Source organism: Colius striatus, chromosome W (genome assembly GCF_028858725.1).
Source record: "Colius striatus isolate bColStr4 chromosome W, bColStr4.1.hap1, whole genome shotgun sequence".
In the NCBI taxonomy this organism is placed as follows: domain Eukaryota; kingdom Metazoa; phylum Chordata; class Aves; order Coliiformes; family Coliidae; genus Colius; species Colius striatus.
In genome coordinates this window covers 8,350,999-8,373,468 of record NC_084789.1, presented here as the reverse complement: position 1 = coordinate 8,373,468, position 22,470 = coordinate 8,350,999, and the positions used below count along the sequence as shown (strand labels likewise).

The following is a 22,470-nucleotide window of genomic DNA, read 5'->3' as shown; positions in this document are numbered from 1 at the left end:
AAGTCAAATTCATTCTGTCTATCAAACAGTGCAAAGGAGAATAAATATAGGAGCCCAGAGGATGGTGATCAATGGCACAGAATCAAGTTGGAGGCCTGTGGCCAGTGGAGTTTCACAAGGATTGGTTCTGGGGCCAGTCTTGTTCAACATCTTCATCGAAGACCTGGATGAGGGGACAGAGTGTACCCTCAGCAAGTTTGCTGATGACACCAAAACTGGGAGGACTGGCTGATTCCCCAGAGGCTGTGCTGCCATTCAGTGGGATCTCGACCGGCTTGAGGGTTGGTCAGAGAAGAACCTCATGAGGTGCAACAAGGACAAGTGCAGAGTCCTGCATCTGGGAAGGAACAACCCCACGCACCAGGACAGGCTGGGGGCGACCTGCTGGAGAGCAGCTCTGCAGAGAGAGACCTGGGAGATCTGGTTGACAATAAACTAACCATGAGCCAGCAATGTGCCCTCGTGGCCAAGAAGGCCAATGGCATTCTGGGATGCATCAAGAAGAGTGTGGCCAGCAGGTCGAGGGAGGTTCTGCTCCCCCTCTGCTCTGCCCTGGTGAGGCCTCATCTGGAGTCCTGTGTCCAGTTCTGGGCTCCCCAGCTCAAGAGGGACAGAAAACTGCTGGAGAGAGTCCAGTGCAGAGCCCCCAAGATGATCAGGGGACTGGAGCATCTTCCTTATGAGGAAAGGGTGTAGGAACTGGGGCTGTTTAGTCTGGAGAAAAGGAGATTGAGGGGAGATCTTATTAACATTTATAAATATCTAAAGGGTGAGTGTCAGGAGGTTGGGACATCCCTGTTTTCTATAGTAGCTAGCAACAGGACAAGGGGTAATGGGATGAAGCTGGAACACAAAAAGTTCCATTTAAACATAAGAAAAAACTATTTCACTGTGAGGGTGAGGGAGCAGTGGCACAGGCTGCCCAGAGGGGTTGTGGAGGCTCTTTCCTTGGAGGTCTTCAAAGCCCACCTTGACACGTTCCTATGTGACCTGATCTAGGTGAACCTGCTTCTGCAGGGGGGTTGGACTAGATGATCTCTAAAGGTCCTTTCCAACCCCTACCATTCTACGATTCTATGATAAATACAGATTCTTTCAATAAAGGGTGAGGGTCTCCTTCCAAGGAGCACTCAAAAGCATTTCTCTTTCTACCTGTTAAAATGCCCATAACACCAGGTTCACCAACTTTGTGCACATTTGAAAGATGTAAAATCTCCATCTAGGGTAAAGAACTGTATGTTGTTTGTGTAAGAACAAAAGGAAATTAAAAGATGTCATCTTTAAAGTTCCTTCTCCACGGGAAGTTGCACAAAATATCCCCAACCACTGAAAATCTTTTTTTAATTACTGTATTACAATCATATCCAGAAGCCATTCACCACTAAAAACTTGTTGAGGCACTCACTGTACAACATCCAAGACTGTTGCTCCCCTGTTCAGCATACTGATTTAGACTATGAACAGGTATTTCACCAATTAGTTCATTACTGTACAAGCATTCAGAGCAAATACAGAAATGAACTGCTTCATCAAAAAGGGACCTACAGTATGCAGTACAGAAAGTTAAGACAGACATCTACAGTTAACAGAGCAGCAAGTTACTGCAAGTCAGTCAAGTAACACTTCGTGTGTGTGCACACATTTTTGGTACCTTTTATTTGCCACAGGCTACAACGCATGTGATACGATTTAGCACCAGAACATTGTCTTGTATCTTCACACCTCTTCAGAGAGCTAAAATGTGCACTTTGATGCCTACCCTGGCACAGCTGAGGTGTGGGAATTTAGAGCAGTGGTAACTTGACTGTGAATCTGAGACCCAAGGAATATGTTCAGATAGAAACTCATTGTCTGATATGTTGCCTTCCTATGAAGGATTTGAACAAGTTCTCTCCTCCCTGCTTTTTAAAGAACTCTTAAACCCTATCTTTTATGCCCACACCAGGAACACTAACAAGCAGCTCTGTTTGGAAGAGACTCTTTCAAGACATCAGAAATTGGCCATCAGGATCAATGACAGCACAAGCAACACCAGTTTATATGTGATCTGACTTGTAACATTCCATCCTTTCCTTCCTCAGTTTGTTAACAGCAGATAGTTTAGGCAGTCAGCTACCAAGCTTGCCCACATGGACAGGAAGCCTTTGGATTTACCCCAATGTTTCATTCACTTACTTGTTTCCTAGGAAACTACCTCCATTAAACCATGCACATTCTAGCCACAGCTACACTAAATCTTTCCTAACTTGGTAATTTGAAGAGCAGAAGTGAAACTAGACAACTAATTATTTGCATTGGACAACACACACATCAGAATTCTAACCTTTTTATTGAAGTTTATCAAACATTTGTGGTTAAGTATTAGCAAAGATGCATCTAGACAGAAAGCATATGTGGGGATTACTGAAGTTTACACCTTGGTGCTGTTGTGCCATAATCTTGTAAGGCAACAGAAATGCAGCAAATATGTCACAATTCCCCAAAAGTCTCTATGACGTAGCACATACATGAGATTAAACTCAGATGAACACTACATTGAAGAGCTGTGATTTGCTAACTGCTTCAACATTTCAGACTCACTAAAATTTACCTTCCTACATACATGCAATCCACCACAAGCCAGTGTTTTCAACCATACTGTGGAAAACTGGTTGGTCCTGAGCAACTACAGATGGAAATTGGATCAACCATATGAAGCACATGTCCAAAACTATTTTAGCACAGTCCAGCCCCAACAGACCAAAGGCAAAAAACTCCCCTCAAAACAAAAAAACCCCAAATAACATAGGACTAAGAAGAAAGTGTTGCAGTAATGAGATGTCCAGAAAAAAGATACTACACAGTCCCATTGCACTAGCTGTTAAGAGTTCCCTGTCACAGCTTTCCGAAGACCATTCACAAGAAAAAAGTTATCTGCTTACTGGCTTTTATTCTTCTAAGTACTGGGCCAATGAGAAGACAAAGACAGTTTTTAAACAGCTCCCAAACTTCACTTACAGAATGGCACAGCAAGATGAGCACCAATGGATTTGTCTAGAGCATCCAACATGGAAATTTAAGTTCTACTTGTTGAGGAACTCAAAACAATTAATTGCCCTGAGTTTTTCATAGAATTATAGAATGGTAGGGTTGGAAGAGACCAACTAGTCAACCCCCCTGCAGAAGCAGGTCCACCTATATCAGGGCGCACAGGAACGTGTCCAGGCGGGTCTTGAAGACCTCCAAGGAAGGAGACTTCACAACCTCCCCGGGCAGCCTGTGCCAGTTCTCCTTCACCCTCACAGTGAAATAGGTTTTTCTTATGTTTAAATGGAACTTAGTGTTACAGTTTAATTCCATTACCCCTTGTCCTGTTGCTAAATACCATAGAAAAAAAGGGTGTCCCAACCTCCAGACATCCACCATTTAGATATCTGTAAATATTAATGAGATTCCCCCTCAGTCTCCTCTTTTCTAGACTAAACAGCCCCAGTTCCCATAGCCTTTCCTCATAAGGAAGATTTTACTTTAAAGAGTTGGCCACCTAAAAAAAAAAAACTTAGCATCCCTCACACAACTTGTAGATTTACTAAAAACAGAGAGTAAAGTAATCTTTTTTTTTTGTTTTCAGAAAGGAACAAATGGTTCTTCAATTGTCACCATCATTCCACCTCTCATTTATCACTATGGTAACTCTGGCAATTTCTTAAGAGTAAAAAAGAATTTTTTCTTTTACTCTACAGAAGACTTACTGACTCAAACAGCATCATTCCACAGATCACAAACAGTGTTTTGATTACTTTGGTCGGTAAACTAGAATTCAAGAAATGCTTGCAAGAAAGTAGCAGCTTCAGCTCACTTGAAGCTTCTAGTATTATTTTAAGTCATCCCTGAAAATATGTTCATTAAAAAAATCCAAATGACAACCTGAAGTGAAAGCTCCAAGTTTCAGACTCCAGCTTGTATGCTGAAAAGTTACGAATCCTTTGTTTTTTTTTTTTTAGAATCAGTGTTCCTCTGACAGCAGATAGACAGAAGACAGAGCACTTTCCTCAGGTTGCCTCAAGCAACACTAGCTCAGCAATCTGCACATGCCTGTGCATTTTGGGTGGAGGAAAAAAGGGCTTGTTTTAATTAGAAATACAAGGTTACTGCTTATCATTATAAAAGTGGAGGAAACAAAAATCTGCTTTGCTAGCCAAAGGAAGTGAAGAGCTGAAAATATTTATAAGACACCTTTGCTTTACAATATGGTACATTTTCTCCTTAACATCTCATTTGCTTAGCTGAAAAGAAGATTTTCCAAATAAAAGAAAAGAATCCAGCTACTGAGGCTTTTAACAAGAGTTGTTTCAATATAACACACTATTCTACAATCAATTTAACACTTCAGAAAAGTCTAAGAAGGTTTATAAAGGCAATACCTGACTGGTTGCATTCAAATAAAGAATTCACTACCCTATAAATATACATAACTCTGCAAAATAAAATGTTGGTTGCCATCTTAAGTAGATCTTAATAAGAGCAGGAAAGGTTTTTTTGTTGGTGGTGGTTTTGTTTGTTGTTGTGTGTCCTCCACCTCACTTTGTAGGCAAATTATATATAGAACACTAGGAAACGAGGTCAAGTTGCACTAGGGGAGGTTTAGATTGGACATTAGGAGGAATTTTTTTAACCAAAGGGTTATTAAGCATTGGAACGAGCTGTCCAAGGAGGTGGTGGAATCACCACCCCTGGAGATATTCAAAAGACGTGTAGATGAGGTACCGAGGGACATGGGTTAGTTTAGCGATGGGCTTTGGCAGTATGAGGTTAGTGGTTGGAGTTGATCTTAAAGGTCTTTCCCAACTTTAATGATTCTATGATAAATTTAATTGTCAATTAACCCAAACCATTTTCACAACTAAAGGAGGCTTCAGTCAGTTCCACATTCAAATTGCTTTTCCAAACAAATTCTCCCCACTGCCAGCACAATTCAGTTCACATGTCATGTTTTTTTATCTGCGTTACAGATTCTTCTTTACAGTACACTGCAATGTCAAACTCTTAGAACAGCAATCTTATTCCAGAATGCAAGATACCTTCTTTGAAGGTGCTCCTGTGGATGGCACATCAATTACAGAAGAAGAGTTTGTGTAGTTTTGTAAATACGATCCATCTCCAGGGCTTGGGGTGTCTAGTGGCAAAATTCCAAAGCTGAGAACAAGACAAAGAAGGGTCAATGTCTGAACATCAGACCAAAACGGTTGGTCTGATTCTGTGGTTAGAACAGAGATCCAGATGATCAACTTCATTTCAGAAACACTTCATTGATTTAAACTAATATCTTATGATCCTCAACTATAAAAGACACTGTAATAGCAAATAATCCTGAAACAGAAAGATACAGAACTTGCTTTGACTACCTAATAACTAATAGACACAGACCACCCAAGCACTAATAGCTTTGTAATGTAATGCTGTTAAATAAGATAGCATATAAGACAAAACATATATGTTTTGCACATGCTCTTTGAGAGCTATCCTTGAAGGAAACCTCTTAAAGATATTATTTCAGAGCAGAAACATACCCTTCAAAGGTTTCTCCAGTGTGAACATTGCAATAAACTATATACTGAATCAACAGCTACACTCTTATAAAAAATATCAACAACTTCTTTAAAAAACAGAAAAGATGAACACATGGATTAGTCCAAGCAGTTATTGAAGTAGTTCAGCTTCCATTTATGTAGCATAATTTATAATACACTACTGACATGTACTTTTGCATACGCTGGGCAGCACCAACATCTTCACTGTTTCAAATCACAAACATGACCAACAGCATAGCTGTAAACAAATATTGTCTATTTCAAGGACTTACCTTGGCGTTAGTGGGCTCAAAGCTGCAGGGCCCCCCAGTAAACTCCGTCCAGTTTTTTGTTTATTTTGAGCCTGTTTAGACAGTATGGCAGATCCTGATCCAAGGGGGACAGCATCTGGTGAAATTACAGCCGAATCGATGTAAGACATAGAAGAATCCATGTTCAAGATAGAATATTTTGAATTGGAGGATTCTAGGTTGATTCTGTTCAACTCCTGAAAAATGGAAGGCAGTTGTTAGATACCTAGACAGTGAAGTTCCTAATTTGCATTTTTCAGTTAAAATGGAAAGACTGTTTTAAATGCAGTTATTTAACTAAAACTCACAATTGTGTCTTGTGGTGTTTCCATAAGGACAGTTTCAGGCTGTCTATGTGATACATTGTGATTAGATAACAGTGTTGTGCAAATATTAGGCAGACAATTGCTGAAGTTCTGCAAGGATGACAATTTAAATGTTTGGTCAGGATCCGGTTTTTCACCTGTGAGTTTGGAAGGAAATATAGAATTAGTCCCAAGTCCGTATATGCTGAGTATCATCAAAATTAGAATAAAAACAAAAAAATTTTAGAAAGGGTGTGTTCTTAACTCATTACTCTAGAATTCCTTATACTAAAATCAGAAGTGTTCTTCTAGTCCAAAACCATGGACAACCAATTTTATTATAGCTTTATTTTATTTAGTATAGGAGCATTGCCAGAGCATGCAGGGGTGCAACTAGAAAGGCTAGAGCCCTTCTAGAATTAAATTTAGCCAGGGAAGTTAAAGACAGTAATACGACATTTTTCAAGTACATCAGCAGCAGAAGGATGGCGAGGGGGAATGTGGGCCCGCTGCTAAACACGGAGGGTGCCCTGGTGTCTGAGGATGCAGAGAAGGCCGAAGTACTGAATGCCTTCTTTGCTTCAGTCTTTACGGCCAAGGCTGACCCTCGGGAAGCCCAGTCCGGCAAGGATAACAGGATGGCCAGGACAGCAGAGGACTTGCCCTGGGTGGAAGACGAAGAGGTTAAAGACTTGTTGGCCAAGCTTAAGGCTCATAAGTCAATGGGTCCTGATGGGATGCATCCTAGAGTGCTGAGAGAGCTGGCTGATGTGATTGCTAAGCCTCTCTCCATCATTTTTGAACAATCATGGAGGACAGGGGAAGTGCCTGAGGACTGGAAAAAAGGCCAATGTTACTCCAGTCTTCAAAAAGGGCAGGAAGGACGACCCAGGAAATTACAGGCTGGTAAGCCTCACCTCCATCCCTGGAAAAGTGATGGAACAACTCATCCTGTCATCACTAAACATATGAAGGAAAAGATGGTTATTATGGGGAGTCAACATGGATTCACCAAGGGGAAATCCTGTTTGACCAACCTAATAGCCTTCTATGAGGGCATAACCGGCTGGCTAGATGAGGAAAGAGCAGCAGATGTCATCTACCTTGACTTCAGCAAGGCTTTTGATACTGTCTCCCATTACATCCTCATCAGAAAGCTCAAGCAGTGTGGCTTGGATGAATGAACAGTGAGGTGGATCGAGAGCTGGCTGAATGACAGAGGCCAGAGGATGGTGATCAATGGCACAGAATCGAGTTGGAGGCCTGTGGCCAGTGGAGTTCCACAGGGATTGGTTCTGGGGCCAGTCTTGTTCAACATCTTCATCAACCACCTGGATTGAGTCTCAACATCCTTGCACATCACCCACCAAGCACACCCAAGTCCCTGAGCAAAAATAATCCCACAGATGGCTTTTGCCTTTACCCAAGGCAGGACACACCCAGACTGCCTTCCCTAACAGATCTTTTATGTGCACTATAGGGACTTTATCCCCTTCTACAGTATGTAAAAGTAATGATTGGGCAGGGCCAGCTCAGTTGACAGATCCTCTAGAGCTGAGTAACCAGGTAGCCTTTTCTAAATGTGTATCCCAATGTTTGAAGGTCCCACCTCCCATTGCTCTTAGTGTGGTCTTGAATAATCCATTTTATTGTTCCACTTTGCCGGAGGCTGGTGCATGATAGGGGATGTGATAGACCCACTCAATGCCGTGCTCTTTGGCCCAGGTGTCTATAAGTTTGCTTTGGAAGTGTGTCCCATTGTCTGACTCAATTCTTTCTGGGGTGCCATGTTGCCACAGAATTTTCTTTTCAAGGACCTGGATGGTGTTCTGTGCAGTGGCATGAGGCACAGGATATGTTTCCAACAAACTGTTCACCTCTACCATTGTGAGCACATGGCATTTGCCTTAGTGAGTCTGTGGCAGTGTGATGTAATCAATCTGCCAGGCCTCTCCATATTTATGTTTCTGTCATTGTCCTTCATACCATGTGTGCTTCCACCATTTGGCTGCTTTGATTGCAACATGTTTCACACTCATGGATAACCTGTGCAATAGTGTCCAAGTTTAAGTCCAACCCTCAATCGTGAGCCCATCTATAGATCCCTTTAGAGGGACCTCTAAAGGTCCCTTCCACCCCCCATTCTACGATAGGAAGTATCATTAATAAGGAGAGTGTGTAGGGACTTGACTTTTTCCACCTGTGATCTCTGCTGTCTTCCTGCATTGCCCAGGATTTGAAGGCATGTGGATTTGTCTAGGAGTGAGGAATTTGTTCAAAGCCCTGAAACTTGGGGCTCAGAGACTTGCAGATTGCATTATCTCTGGAACAGAAGCTCTCAGAGCAGAGCTCTGGTCTCAAGGTGCTAGGTGACTCTTGAGCATGACCAAAAGAGTAAATAACCTAATATCGTGGTTATTGGCTGTGTTTCTGTCTGGTTTCACTGCTGCTTTGGTATGGGACTATACTGAATTATAAGCAGCTACCAATAGAGCAGTAATTTTTTTCCCTGGAATCTGGAAAACAAAACAGCAATAGAATTGTTCCAACTGCCCTACAGCAGAATAGAAACTAATTCTGTGGTTAATGAATCTGAGAGAAGCTATGTGAAAAAGACAACTATAACATGAAGTAACAAACAGACTCTGAAAACTTGTGCTCATCTTGCTTGTGGCAGAGGGAGAGCTTTCATGTCCCAGGCTCAGTACCGATGAGAGGCTGGCCTTGGGAGGTCTTAGGTTTGCTGTTGACTCAAGTGGGAGTGTGAGGTCCAGTATTTGATGCAAGTAGAATCTATGAACATGTTCTATGAGCCTTATCCATGGCTCATGGATAAAGGAAAGTATATGAAGACTTTCCACCTGGAAGACAGAGGAAGGGTTGAGTTGTGCAGCAGGTTTAAATCTGGCCTCTGTTTCAGCTTTGTACTGCTGCATATCCATGCTTGTTAACAGTTGCTGGGTTCCTAACTAATTCTTCTATCTCTTACTTACTTACATGAGAACTGCTTAATCTATTTATGTCATACAGTGGAACTGAACATTACCCCTAGCAGTGGCAACACAAGTGTGAAATGTCTGCGTTTGTAACTATACCAAACCCAGAAAGTATATTTCAGTGTTGAGACTTGAAAGGTTTGTCCCCTGAAACTCAATTAGTCTGTGTCTCACCATTTTATAAGACACAGGATTTTACGCAGTTAATGCAGGATCCCATTTCTTTCTCTTTTCCCCCCTCCCTTTTCTTTCCTTTCCCCTTTCCTCCTCTCCCATGATATAACTACCTACAACCTGAAATGGGAGGAACACAACTTTTTGAAGTGTGCTGTCACCTTACTTATTCTGCTTATTCATTTGTTTTTTTATTTTACTGCTCACATTGTTAAAAGACTGGGATCATACAGTGTACTCTGCACAAAACAGACTGATTTCCATAAAGTGGTATTGCCTTAGTTACTGCCAGCGTAGTGTTTTTTAAGCAAATACCCAAGAAAACTGATGGGGTCTGAAGCTGAGTGTGGGCAGCAGGTTGAGGGAGGTTCTTCTCCCCCTCTACTCTGCCCTGGTGAGGCCTCATCTGGAGTTCTGTGTCCAGTTCTGGGCTCCTCAGCTCAAGAGGGACAGAGAACTTCTGGAGAGAGTCCAGCACAGGGCCACCAAGATGATCAGGGGTATGGAACATCTTTCATATGAGGAAAGGCTGCGGGAACTGGGGCTGTTTAGTCTGGAGAAGAGGAGATTGAGGGGAGATCTTATTAACATTTACAAATATCTAAAGGGTGAGTGTCAGGAGGTTGGGACATCCCTTTTTTCTATTGTAGCTAGCAACAGGACAAGGGGTAATGGGATGAAGCTGGAACACAAAAAGTTCCACTTACACATAAGAAAAAACCAGTTCACTATGAGGGTGACGGAGCAGTGGCACAGGCTGCCCAGAGGGGTTGTGGAGTCTCCTTCCTTGGAGGTCTTCAAGACCCGCCTGGACATGTTCCTATGTGACCTGATCTAGGTGAACCTGCTTCTGCAGGGGGGTTGGAGTGGATGATCTCTAAAGGTCCCTTACAACCCCTACCATTCTGTGATTCTATGATTAAAAAAAAATAAACTTAAAAAAGGCAAGTCATTCTCATCATAGTTTCTAAGGGTCTACTAACTGTAGGCTGGAAAACTTGTAGCACTGTTAAATCCAAAAACATCTGAACAACAAAAGATGAAAGAAAACAAGACAGAAGCTCTAAACGCTGGCAAAGTATTTACAATGCGTTATGGATTAAGGGCCAGGCTACAATAGGTGACACTGATATAGGTGTATATTACAGACTACCTGATCAGTATGGGGAAGTTGATGAGGCCTTTACAGGCAGTTGGAAGCAGCTTCAAAAGAAAAAAAAACAAAAAACCACAAACCACACAAAACCAGAGGCCCTGGTTCTTGTTGGAGATTTCAACCACGCAGACATCTGCTTGAAGGCCTTCACAGCTAGCCACTTACAGTCCAGGAGATTCCTTCAGTGCATTGATGATAACTTCTTGATGCAAATGGTGGATGTGCCAACAAGCAGAGGAGCACTAATAGATCTTGTACTCACAAACAAGCAGGGTCTGGTTGAAGTGGTAAAGGTTGAGGGCAGTCTTGGCTGCAGCAACCATGAGATGGTGGAGTTCAGGATCTGGTGTGGTAGGAACAGAACACCAAGCAGGACCACAACCCTGGACTTCAGCAGGGCCAACTTTGGCCTTTTCAAGCAATTGCTAGGGAACATGCAATGGAACAAGGTACGAGAAGGTAAAGCGATCCAAGACAGTTGGTCTATATTCAAAGATCACTTCTTCCAGGCTCAGGATCAGAGCATCCCAGCTGGTAAGAAATCAAGAAAGGGAGCCAGGAGACCCACATGCTTAAATAGGGAACTGTTGGGCAAACTCAAGTGGAAGAAGAGAGTCTATAGATCATGGACGGAAGGGATGGCCACTTGGGATGAGTATAAGGCTGTCGTCAGAAGATGTAGGGAGACAACTAGGAAAGCTAAAGCCTCATCGGAGTTGGGCTTTGCAAGGGAGGTCAAGGACAACAAGAAGGGCTTCTTCAAATACATTGTGGATAAAACTAACGCTAGAGGCAATGTAGGCCCACTGTTGAATGAGGCAGGTGTCTGAGCGACAGAGGATACAGAGAAGGCACAGTTACTGAATGCCTTCTTTGCCTATATACTGCTGGAGACTGTTCTCAGGAGCCCCAGACTCCCGAGGAAGTCAAGCTAAAGGAGGAGTTTTGTTTGGTTGATGAGGACTGGATTAAGGATCAGTCGAGCAGTCCTGTTTGACCAACCTGATAGCCCTTTTATGAAAATGTAACCAGGTGGATAGATGGTGGTAGTGCAGTGTATGTGGCTTATCTGGATTTCAGTAAAGTATTTGACACCATCTCCCACAGCAACCTTGCAGCAAAACTGAGAGAGTATGGGCTGAATGATCAGGTAGTGAGGTGGATTGTTAACTGGTTGAAGAAAAGAAGGCAGAGTTGTGATCAATGGGGCAAGGTCTAGTTGGAGGCCTGTGTCTAGTGGAGTCCCTCGGGAGTTGGTGCTGGGACTGGTACTGTTCAATATATTCATTCATGATCTTGCTGAGGGAACAGAGGGCACTGTCAGCATGTCTGCTGATGATATTGAACCGGGGGGAATGGTTGACACCCCAAAAGGCTGTTCTGACATTCAACGAGACCTGGACAGGCTGGAGAGTTGGGCAAAGAGAAATCTAATGAAATTCAACAAGGGCAAGTGTAGAGTGTTGCATTTGGGAAAGAATAACCCCATGTACCAGTACAGGTTGGGGAATGAACTCAGAGTAGGAGAGGAGAAAGGGACCTGGGGGCTTGGTGGGCAGCAGGATGAGCATGAGTCAGCAATGTGTCCTCATGACTAAGAAGGCCAATGGCATCCTGGGGTAGATTAGAAGGGCTGTGGCCAGCAGGTCGAGAGAGGTTCTCCTCCCCCTCTACTCTGTCCCTGTGAGGCCTCATCTGGAATATTGTGTCCAGTTCTGGGCCCCTCAGTTCAAGAAGGACAGGGAGCTGCTGGAGAGAGTTCAGCACAGGGCCACAAAGATGATGCAGTGGAGCCATCTCCCTTCTGATGAAAGGCTGAGGGAGCTGGAGCTCTTTAGCTTAGAGAGGAGAAGATGAAGGGTGATCTCATTCTTGTTTACAAATATGTAAAGGGTAGGTGTCAGGAGGATGAAGCCAGGCTATTCTCAGTGATGGCCAATGACAGGACAAGGGGCAACAGGTAAAGCTGGAATAAAAGAGGTTCCAAAGAAACAAGGACAAACTTCCTCACTGTGAGGGTGACGGAGCACTGGAAGGGGCTGCCCAGATGGGTCGTGGAGTGTACTTCTCCGGAGACATTCAAAACCCACCTGGATGAGTTCCTGTGTGACCTACTCTAGGCGGTCCTACTCTGGCAGGGGGGTTGAACTAGATGACCTTTCAAGCTCCCTTCCAACCCTTAAGATTCTGTGAAATCACTCCCAAAGAAGTCTGCTAGCATTTTCCTTACTAGTTCTGGAGGAGTAAAATAAACCTTGGCACCAACAAATCAGAAAGCTTGACATAATCAGATCAGTAGAAAACATCTTCGCTACAAAACTGTTCTGCAGACTTACCTATTTCACATAGTGATTCAAAAGGTGACCAGAGGAATGGATTTAAACTAAGGCTCTTTTGGTAACATTCTGATCCTTTGGCAAGCCGGTCTGTCTTGCTGTAAAAAGAACATAACAGTTTATAGATAAACTTGGGAACACCACTTCTTTTTTCAAGTGAGCTTTCCAGATGAGGAGTTGAAAAACAAAAAGACGTGTTGAGAGTCATAGCAACATTCCTCATTTTTCAAGCCACAGACTCATATTGAGTTATTTTTAAGTTACTGGACATGTTTTGACAAAGATGAAATTTAGTTTTTGTTTTAGAAAGATGTTCTTTATTACCACTTTTTTATCTTTTGCAAACAGCAACCCACTTGCTAGCCTTCTGGCCATTTTTATTATCTATGGATAATGTCTTTGCATATAAATTAAACGCTAAACTGAACACCTAAGTATCTGGCTACAGAGATAGCTTCTATTTTTTTTTTTTTTTTTAAATAACAGGTATACTAGGTAGTAAGGAAGGAACCTCACTGTTCCTATTCAATCTCTTTGCATTTACTGAAACCTTTCCTGTGTCTAGGCAAAAAACAAAGCATTTGAATCTGTAAAGTTATTTTGACTGTCAGTCCTTCAAACTTCCCTTTGAAGGTTATAGCTATACATCTGTAAAATAGACACAGAAAAATCAGAATGGCAACACTGAGAAACAGGCCTTGAGAGTTTTTAAGAGAAGATTACAGAATAAACCCAAAGGTATATAAAAAAAAATCCCTACAACTCTTGGATTGCATGTTTAACCTGAAAAAAGAGGAATTGGTGTTTTCAGTCCATCAGAAGCTCTGGCTGAAAGATAAACCATTCTTGAATTCCCAAGTTAAAGGCTTTCACAGCTATCCACCTGCATCTATCATGCTCCAAAATTGTGCAGGCCATGTAACCCAGAAACAGGTGTACCCTGTGGTGACTAAAAATATATTTGACTAAAATTTGGCTTGGTCAAAAAAAAAAAAAAATCAACCAACCAAACAAAAAAAAAACAACCCAAAAAAACACACTCACCCAGACCCTAAGCTTCATTAAGTAAAGTTTTTTAAAAGCAACATTACCAGTAGACATGTCCAAGTAAGGAGAGCGTAAAGCATGCAGAGTCACCAAACTCCATAACGATGTCATCATGGCTTTTCTGTTTATTCAACACTCCACCAGATAAGATCTGCTCTCCTTCTGCAAACCTTTTTTTTTTTAAAAAAAAAGGCATAAAGGAGTTACAAGGGTCACAGTACTCATAGACCAATGTTTTCACCTTGTTGCAAACAAAACCAGAAATCCACCATCAGCATCCACAAATTTCAAGCCATATACAAACTAGTTCCTGCAAATGCATTTTAAATAGACTGAATCCTCTAGCAACATAGAGGTATGTGGTACTCTGAAGTTGAACATTTCTACTAGGACAGTCAATCCTAACACTCCACACCACTCCAAAACAGAGATACATAATACAACATAACTTTTATAGAAGTTACTAATCTTAGTCTGAATACTAAAATGGAGGACAAGAAAGTCTTCTAGACACTTCAGTTTTGAAGGTACTTTACCTAGTAACAACCTAAGACAATGCTTAGTTTGGCTTTGTTTCTCAACTACAAAATACAATCAGTAAGGCTTCATGCACTCTGTTAAGATCCAACATTGGAATATGGCACAGACTTTGGATTTTAATGCCTCGCCTTCTTGCAAGATGGATTCAAATGGAGAACAAAGGCTCAGGGTGCATCTATCACACCAGCAGTACCATTCACACGGAATGGAACACTTGCTATTAAGCTTGAAAATTTCTTTATACAACCTCTGGAGATGGGAGGCATTCTTATGTCATCCCAAACCGACACCTGCACAAACAAGTCAACTCCTCTTGCCTCCACTTGAAACTATACCTATAGGTAGATGCTTCCATCAGTATAGACCATTCCCACAAGAAAATAAGGCACAACTGTATAAGTGAGCTCATGTAACTGTAGCAGGAACGACAAATAAACTTAAGAAATTCTATAGAATACATTTAAGAAATCCCACGTAGTTTAAACTGAAATCAGTCCAGAAACTGATGTGCTGTACACACACACACACACACACACTAGACTTTGTAAAAGCAAGGGAAGGACTCATCAGCTTGAAATCTATTCCACTAGGACCTTGCCAGGTAGAACATGATTTCTAATATATACTAATAACTCCAGAAGTGTTAAATGAGAGTCAAAAGAAACACAAATCAAGACATCCTTGCTACGCTAAGACAAAAGTTTTTGCCTTTCTTGGCGCCTCATCTTCTTCATTCTGCACCTCAGTCAGATGTTGTTTCCTACATTTGAGCTGAAAAGCCTACATCAGAACAAAATACTCTCATTAACAAATTCTCGGGGCATTAAGGCCTGTAGGTCAAGCAGTTTTACTTTATACTCTTTCTGTTAGACCCCAGGAAACCAGCAAGATACTTAGATGCTATTATGTACCTGACAAGATGGATCTTTATGTTCAATATAGCATTCTTGAATGTGGGTTCAAGGTAGGTTTGTTCTGGCTTTTTCAAAATAGATTTCCATCTGTCATCTTTTCCCCTCACACACTCATTAGCAATAACTGGGTAAGATGAGCAAGACTACTATTTGAGAGAAGCAGCCTGCCCATTAAATTCATAGTGGAAGCACTTAATGAAATAAGCAAACTTTCAGAGAAACACAAAACCAAAACAGAGATCCAGAGCAGTCTTCTTGAGTTAACTCAGCAATCAATGTCATCTCCCCCTACACAGCTTGACAACTCCTTTGTAAGTGATTCAATACTTTTAGAGACTGCTGCAATGTATGCTAACGTTCATTAGGTCCATTATCTGAAATCGAAATGATTTGAACTTAAAATAATCGTTAGAGCTGAAGGACCAAGGAATTACTAGTTTATGCAATATGACAGCTTTCAAGAGAAATGAAAAACCAGCATGAAAAAAAACAACTCCACCTCCACACGTTGCCACACTGTCCTTTCTAAACAATACCTAGGCCTCCATGGAGCTGGAGCTGCTCTCTATGTGAGGGAGCAATTAATGTGTACCAAACTGTGCCTGGGTGGGGATGAGGGGCAGGTTGAGTGCTTATGGGTAAAAATTAATGGGCAGGGAAAGGCAGGTGATATTGTTGTAGGAGTTTGCTACAGGCCACTTGATCAGGAGGAGGAAGTGGATGAGGCCTTCTACGAACAGCTGAGAGCTGCCTAACAGTCACAATCCCTAGTCCTCACGGGGGACTTAAACTACCCTGATATTTGCTGGGATAGCCACACAGCCAAGCACATGCAGCCCAGGAGGTTCCTACAGATTGTTGATGACAACTTCCTGTTGCAGATGATCGAGGAACCAACAAGGAGGGGTGTGCTGCTGGACATGGTACTGACGAATAAGGAGGACCTGGTTGGGGATGTGAAGGTTGGAGGCAACCTCAACTGCAGTGACCATGAGATGGTAGAGTTCAAGATCCTGTGTGGAAAAGGCAGGACACAAAGCAGGACCGTGACCCTGGATTTCAGGCGAGCCAACTTTGGCCTCTTCAAAGATCTACTTGGACAGATCTCATGGAATATGATTCTAGAAGACAGAAGTGCCAATGAGAGCTGGTCAATTCTCAAGCACCACTTCCTCTAAGCCCAGGATCAGTGTGTCCCAATGTGTAAGAAAGGAGGAAAAGGAGGTAGGAGGCCTCCATGGATGAGCGAGGATCTACTGGGACAACTCAGGCAGAAAGCAGCCATCTATGAGAGGTGGAAACAGGGGCTGGCTTCTTGGGAAGAGTATAGGAACATTGCCAGGGCATGCAGGGGTGCAACTAGGAAGGCTAGAGCCCTTCTAGAATTAAATTTAGCCAGGGATGTTAAGGACAGTAATAAGGCATTTTTCAAGCACATCAGCAGCAGAAGGATGGCAATGGGGAATGTGGGCCCACTGCTAAACACCGAGGGTGCCCTGGTGTCTGAGGATGCAGAGAAGGCCGAAGTACTGAATGCCTTCTTTGCTTCAGTCTTTACGGCCAAGGCTGACCCTCGGGAAGCCCAGTCCGGCAAGGATAACAGGATAGTCAAGGGAGGTTCTTCTCCCTCTCTACTCTGCCCTGGTGAGGCCTCATCTGGAGTACTGTGTCCAGTTCTGGGCTCCTCAGCTCAAGAGGGACAGGGAAGTGCTGCAGAGAGTCCAGCGCAGGGTCACCAAGATGATCAGGGGACTGGAGCATCTTTCATATGAGGAAAGGCTGTGGGAACTGGGGCTGTTTATTCTGGAGAAGAGGAGACTGAGGGGGGATCTTATTAACATTTATAAATATCTAAAGGGTGGGTTGTCAGGAGGTTGGGACATCCCTTTTTTTTATAGTAGATAGTAACAGGACAAGGGGTAATGGGATGAAGCTGGAACACAAAGAGTTCCACTTAAACATAAGAAAAAACTATTTCACTGTGAGGGTGACGGAGCAGTGGAACAGGCTGCCCAGAGCGGTTGTGGAGGCTCCTTCCTTGGAGGTCTTCAAGACCAGCCTGGACATGTTCCTAGGTGACCCTGCTTCTGCAGGGGGGTTGGACTGGATGATCTCTGAAGGTCCCTCCCAACCCCTACCATTCTATGATTCTATGATTTGTAGACATGTACAGAACATAAAACATTTACTTACTTGCCGAGGTCAACACAGCATTTTGCAAGCAGGTATTTACATTGTGGGGTAGTACAGCTGTGTCCTTTTAGGAGCCTGTATGCTTTATAGGCCTTTCCTGAGCGGTAGTAACATGTTGCAAGTAAAAACAGAGCTTCTTCTGAATGTACTAAAAAAAAAAAAATCATCACTTGGTTGCTTACTGTTTTGATACAAGGAATTTAAGCTAGGGAATAAAAAACAGATAAGAACAAGATAAAAAAACCCCAAGCATTGATATTAGAGAAATTCATTACTGAATGAGGGTGCATCTCCTTATTTGTCAGCATATAATAAACTTCCGTCCACCATTTTCTTGTATGGTCAGACCAACTCTTAACATCTACTGTCATTTAAGACCTTTGATCCTTTTGGCTACCCAGTCTAAGTATGCAACTAGCCAGCTTGTTAAAATAACAGTGAGACAAGCAAAAACAGTCATTCCTACAGAGCTACTTTAACAACTCATTTGCCACACCAAGACTTGGCTCAGAGTATTATCACACCTGCTAGTAATGCTTTACACTAGCTTAAGTAGAGTATAAACACTGGCACAACAATGGCTGCTAGGAAGTACAAGAACTTTCAGAAGGAAGATCCTTTTCAGCCTACATAGCCTAATTAAAAGTTTTCATCCTTAAGTGATCTTTTCCCATTTGCAATTTTACTTCCATTACTTTTCTTGATGCTATATAGTCATATGACTTAGGGGAGCAGATTTTGCAATTTTAATGACTATTGAAGTCACTCAATTACCAGTCACCTCTACCTTAACATTAAGTCTTCACTTTCTTGCTGCCCACACTCATCATTTCATTGGGAACATGACTTAACATTACCATTCAGACATTTTATTTTATGTTAGAAAGTAGTGATAGGGACAAGCTCTCCTACAAATCCTCTTCCCAGAGTCTTCATAAGTTTCTAAATTCTGTATGAAGCAGTCAAGCCTCAGGAAGAAGTCATCTCTACTTAAACAGAGACCAAGAGTAATCAAGACATAATAAATGCTGGCAGAAGCACCAGATTGGCGCAGCTGGGCTGGAGATGGGTCTGAACCTCAGAGCCAAGGGAAAGTCCAAGAACTCTTTACCGGGCCTACCCTGCAGCCCTCTCCCCGTTACCAAGCAAAAGCTGGTCCTCGCTAAACCATGGCACATAACACAGTGGTGTGGTTAATTCAAGCATTAAGCTGTGGTTGTGGAAAAAATCTGTATGACTTAATTTTAACTCTGTTTTCTGGGTTTTAGGCAAGAAGAGAGAGATATCTAGATATGTTGATGGATTATATACATGATGGTGACTTATCCTGCTCTTTGTACTTCCAAACATTACACTCAAATCACCCTTTATGCAATCATGTATTTTGACTCAAAGAAGGGCCATCTATGAAGGCAAGCAACTTAAAATCTCAAAACATTTAAGAAACTCACATGGCTTGATACTATTCAGAACATGCTACCAACATAATTCAGCATTAAAAGAAACAATTCTAATATCTGTTCATTTACTTACCTAGAACTCTTCAGAAAAAATCAATACTAGCATTACACAAAAACCTCTTTGGGCAACACGCTCAAATCCTTTGCTATGCTGAAAACTATTTTAGTCTTGTGACCTCACCCAGACAGTGACAATGGAAACTGAAGACCCAAAAAGAGAACATTTTGTTAGCCTTATTCTAAAATCACCAGAAGATCTTTTTGAAAGTGACAGTTAAATCAATTTTTTTATCCACTAATTTAACACACTGAGATTTCTTGCAAAACTATCAAGCCACAGATGTCCCTACAAGGACAATAATTGCAGGTGCTTAAAAGCAGCTCTTCTCAAGGTAAAATCACTACTGCCAATATGGAGTCATGGTATTGAAGCTTAGCAGCTTCTACTCTGTAGTATAACTATTTATTTTAACCATAAGCCAGATGTTTTGCTAGCAGTTAACTGCTTGAAGCAAGTGACAGCATGCATGCTGTTCCCTCTCAGCACCATTGGTCAACATCAAAAAGGGCTCTTAGAAGTACTCCTGCTAAGTATTATTCGGCAAAGAGAACATCAGTATTAAGTCACGTATTTTTCTTTCAGCTGCTACAGAGAGTGGATTCTCTTGTTTCTATATCCTTGGCAATCATACTCCATCAGCATTTCCCTGCATCTCACACAGTGCTGTACTCAGAGGAGATATGCCATCCTTAAAACACTATTTCCTTCATGCACGTCTAGATTATATGGTTGCAGCTCGTCAGAGATGCAGGCTACTACCCTCTACTTGTGTTCCATGTAAGTATGAATGATGTCATGAGGCATGACATCTCCAGGATCCAGATGGATTTTAAATCCTTGGGGGAGCAGGTAAAAGGTAGAGGGGCTCAGGTTATTTTCTCCTCTATCCAGTTCAGTGGTAATAAAGGAGGAGTTTGTAATGGAAAAATCAGCCAAGTGAAATCCTGGCTGAGAGGCTGGTGCTGGCAGGAAGGCTTTGGGTACTTTGACAATGGATCCTTCCTTGGAGACTACAGCTTGATAGGACAGGACAGGATTCATCTCTCCTGTAAGGGCACAGGAATATTTTGGAGTAGGCTAGCAAATTTAATAAAGAGGTCTTTAAACTAAGGGACTTGGGGGGAGAAGCAAAACAGAACAAGTTGTCCCCTCTAGCTAGGAAAAAGGGCAGGACAGGGAATGCAGTGATAAGTGCCCTTCATCTGCACACTGGGCTGAGATACAGAAGGCTGACCACCCTGAGGAAGAGCCAAACTGGGGAGGAACCTCCTGCACCCGCCCAGGGAAACCTGTGTGTTTGAGTAAGCCCCTGCGCTGCCTCTACACCAATGCATGCAGCCTGGGGAATAAGCAGGAGGAACTGGAGATGTGGGTGCGGATGCGGGGCTACGACCTCATTGCGGTCACAGAGACGTGGTGGGACAGCTGCCATGACTGGAGCACAGCCATGGAGGTCTATGGATTGTTCAAGAAAGACAGATTGACAAGGCGTGGAGGTGGAGTTGCTCTCTATGTGAGGGAGCAATTAATGTGTACCAAACTGTGCCTGGGTGAGGATGAGGAGCCGGTAGAGTGCTTATGGGTAAAAATTAACGGGCAGGGCAAGGCAGGTGATATTGTTGTAGGAGTTTGCTACAGGCCACTTGATCAGGAGGAGGAAGTGGATGAGGTCTTCTATGAACAGCTGAGAGCTGCCTCACGATCACATTCCCTGGTCCTCATGGGGGACTTCAACCACCCTGATATTTGCTGGGATAGCCACACAGCCAAGCACATGCAGCACAGGAGGTTCCTGCAGATTGTTGATGACAACTTCCTGTCACATATGACTGAGGAACCAACAAGAAGGAGTCTGCTGCTGGACGTGGTACTGACGAATAAGGAGGACCTGGTTGGAGACATGAGTGACCATGAGATAGTAGAGTTCAAGATCCTGTGTGGAAAAGGCAGGACACAAAGCAGGACCGTGACCCTGGATTTCAGGCGAGCCAACTTTGGCCTCTTCAAAGATCTACTTGGACGGATCTCATGGAATATGATTCTAAAAGACAGAAGTGTCAATGAGAGCTGGTCAATCTTCAAGCACCACTTCCTCCAAGCTCAAGTATCAGTGTGTCCCAATGTGTAAGAAAGGAGGAAAAGGAGGTAGGAGGCCTCCATGGATGAGCGAGGATCTACTGGGACAACTCAGGCAGAAAGTAGCCATCTATGAGAGGTGGAAACAGGGGCTGGCTTCTTGGGAAGAGTATAGGAACATTGCCAGGGCATGCAGGGGTGCAACTAGGAAGGCTAGAGCCCTTCTAGAATTAAATTTAGCCAGGGATGTTAAGGACAGTAATAAGGCATTTTTCAAGCACATCAGCAGCAGAAGGATGGCAATGGGGAATGTGGGCCCACTGCTAAACACCGAGGGTGCCCTGGTGTCTGAGGATGCAGAGAAGGCCGAAGTACTGAATGCCTTCTTTGCTTCAGTCTTTACGGCCAAGGCTGACCCTCGGGAAGCCCAGTCCAGCAAGGATAACAGGATGGCCAGGACAACAGAGGACTTGCCCTGGGTGGAAGAGAAAGCGGTTAAAGACTTGTTGGCCAAGCTTAAGGCTCACAAGTCAATGGGTCCTGATGGGATGCATCCAAGAGTGCTGAGAGAGCTGGCTGATGTGATTGCTAAGCCTCTCTCCATCATTTTTGATGAATCGTGGAGGACAGTTGGAGTGCCTGAGGACTGGAGAAAGGCCAATGTCACTCTAGTCTTCAAAAAGAGCAAGAAGGACAACCCAGGAAAGTACAGGCTGGTCAGTGTCACCTCCATCCCTGGAAAGGTGATGGAACAACTCATCCTGAATGTTGTCACTAAACATATGAAGAAAAAGATGGTTATCAGGAGGAGTCAACATGGATTCACTAAGGGGAAATCCTGTTTGACCAACCTATGAGTACATAACCAGCTGGCTAGATGAGGGAAGAGCAGCGGATGTCATCTACCTTGACTTCAGCAACGCTTTTGACACTGTCTCCCATAACACACTCATCAGAAAACTCAAGCAGTGTGGCTTGGATGAGTGGACAGTGAGGTGGATCGAGAGCTGGCTGAATGACAGAGCCCAGAGGGTGGTGATCAATGGCACAGAATTGAGTTGGAGGCCTGTGGCCAGTGGAGTTCCACAGGGATTGGTTCTGGGGCCAGTCTTGTTCAACATCTTCATAAACCACTTGGATGAGGGGACAGTGTACCCTCAGCCAGTTCGCTAATGACACCAAACTGGGAGGACTGGCTGATTCCCCAGAAGGCTGTGCTGCCATTCAGCAGGATCTCGACCAGCTTGAGAGTTGGGCAGAGAGGAAGCTCATGAGGTTCAACAAGGACAAGTGCAGAGTCCTGCATCTGGGAAGGAACAACCCCATGCATCAGGACAGGCTAGGGGTCGAAC

At 43.1% G+C, this 22,470-nt stretch overlaps 1 protein-coding gene across 2 annotated transcripts in view; it reads right to left on the bottom strand.

Annotated features, from left to right (window-relative positions):
- The window catches only part of LOC133628512 (cell division cycle protein 27 homolog), a 63,697-nt gene that overhangs the window by 20,602 nt on the left and 20,625 nt on the right, over positions 1-22,470 (bottom strand). For both annotated transcript variants that reach the window (XM_062016773.1, XM_062016774.1), the window contains exons 3-8: positions 17,522-17,669; positions 13,919-14,044; positions 12,828-12,925; positions 6,169-6,323; positions 5,843-6,057; positions 5,061-5,175 (exon numbers count right to left, since the gene is read on the bottom strand). In XM_062016773.1, the coding sequence (XP_061872757.1) occupies positions 5,061-5,175; positions 5,843-6,057; positions 6,169-6,323; positions 12,828-12,925; positions 13,919-14,044; positions 17,522-17,669 (857 nt within the window). The remainder of the gene's footprint in view (positions 1-5,060; positions 5,176-5,842; positions 6,058-6,168; positions 6,324-12,827; positions 12,926-13,918; positions 14,045-17,521; positions 17,670-22,470) is intronic.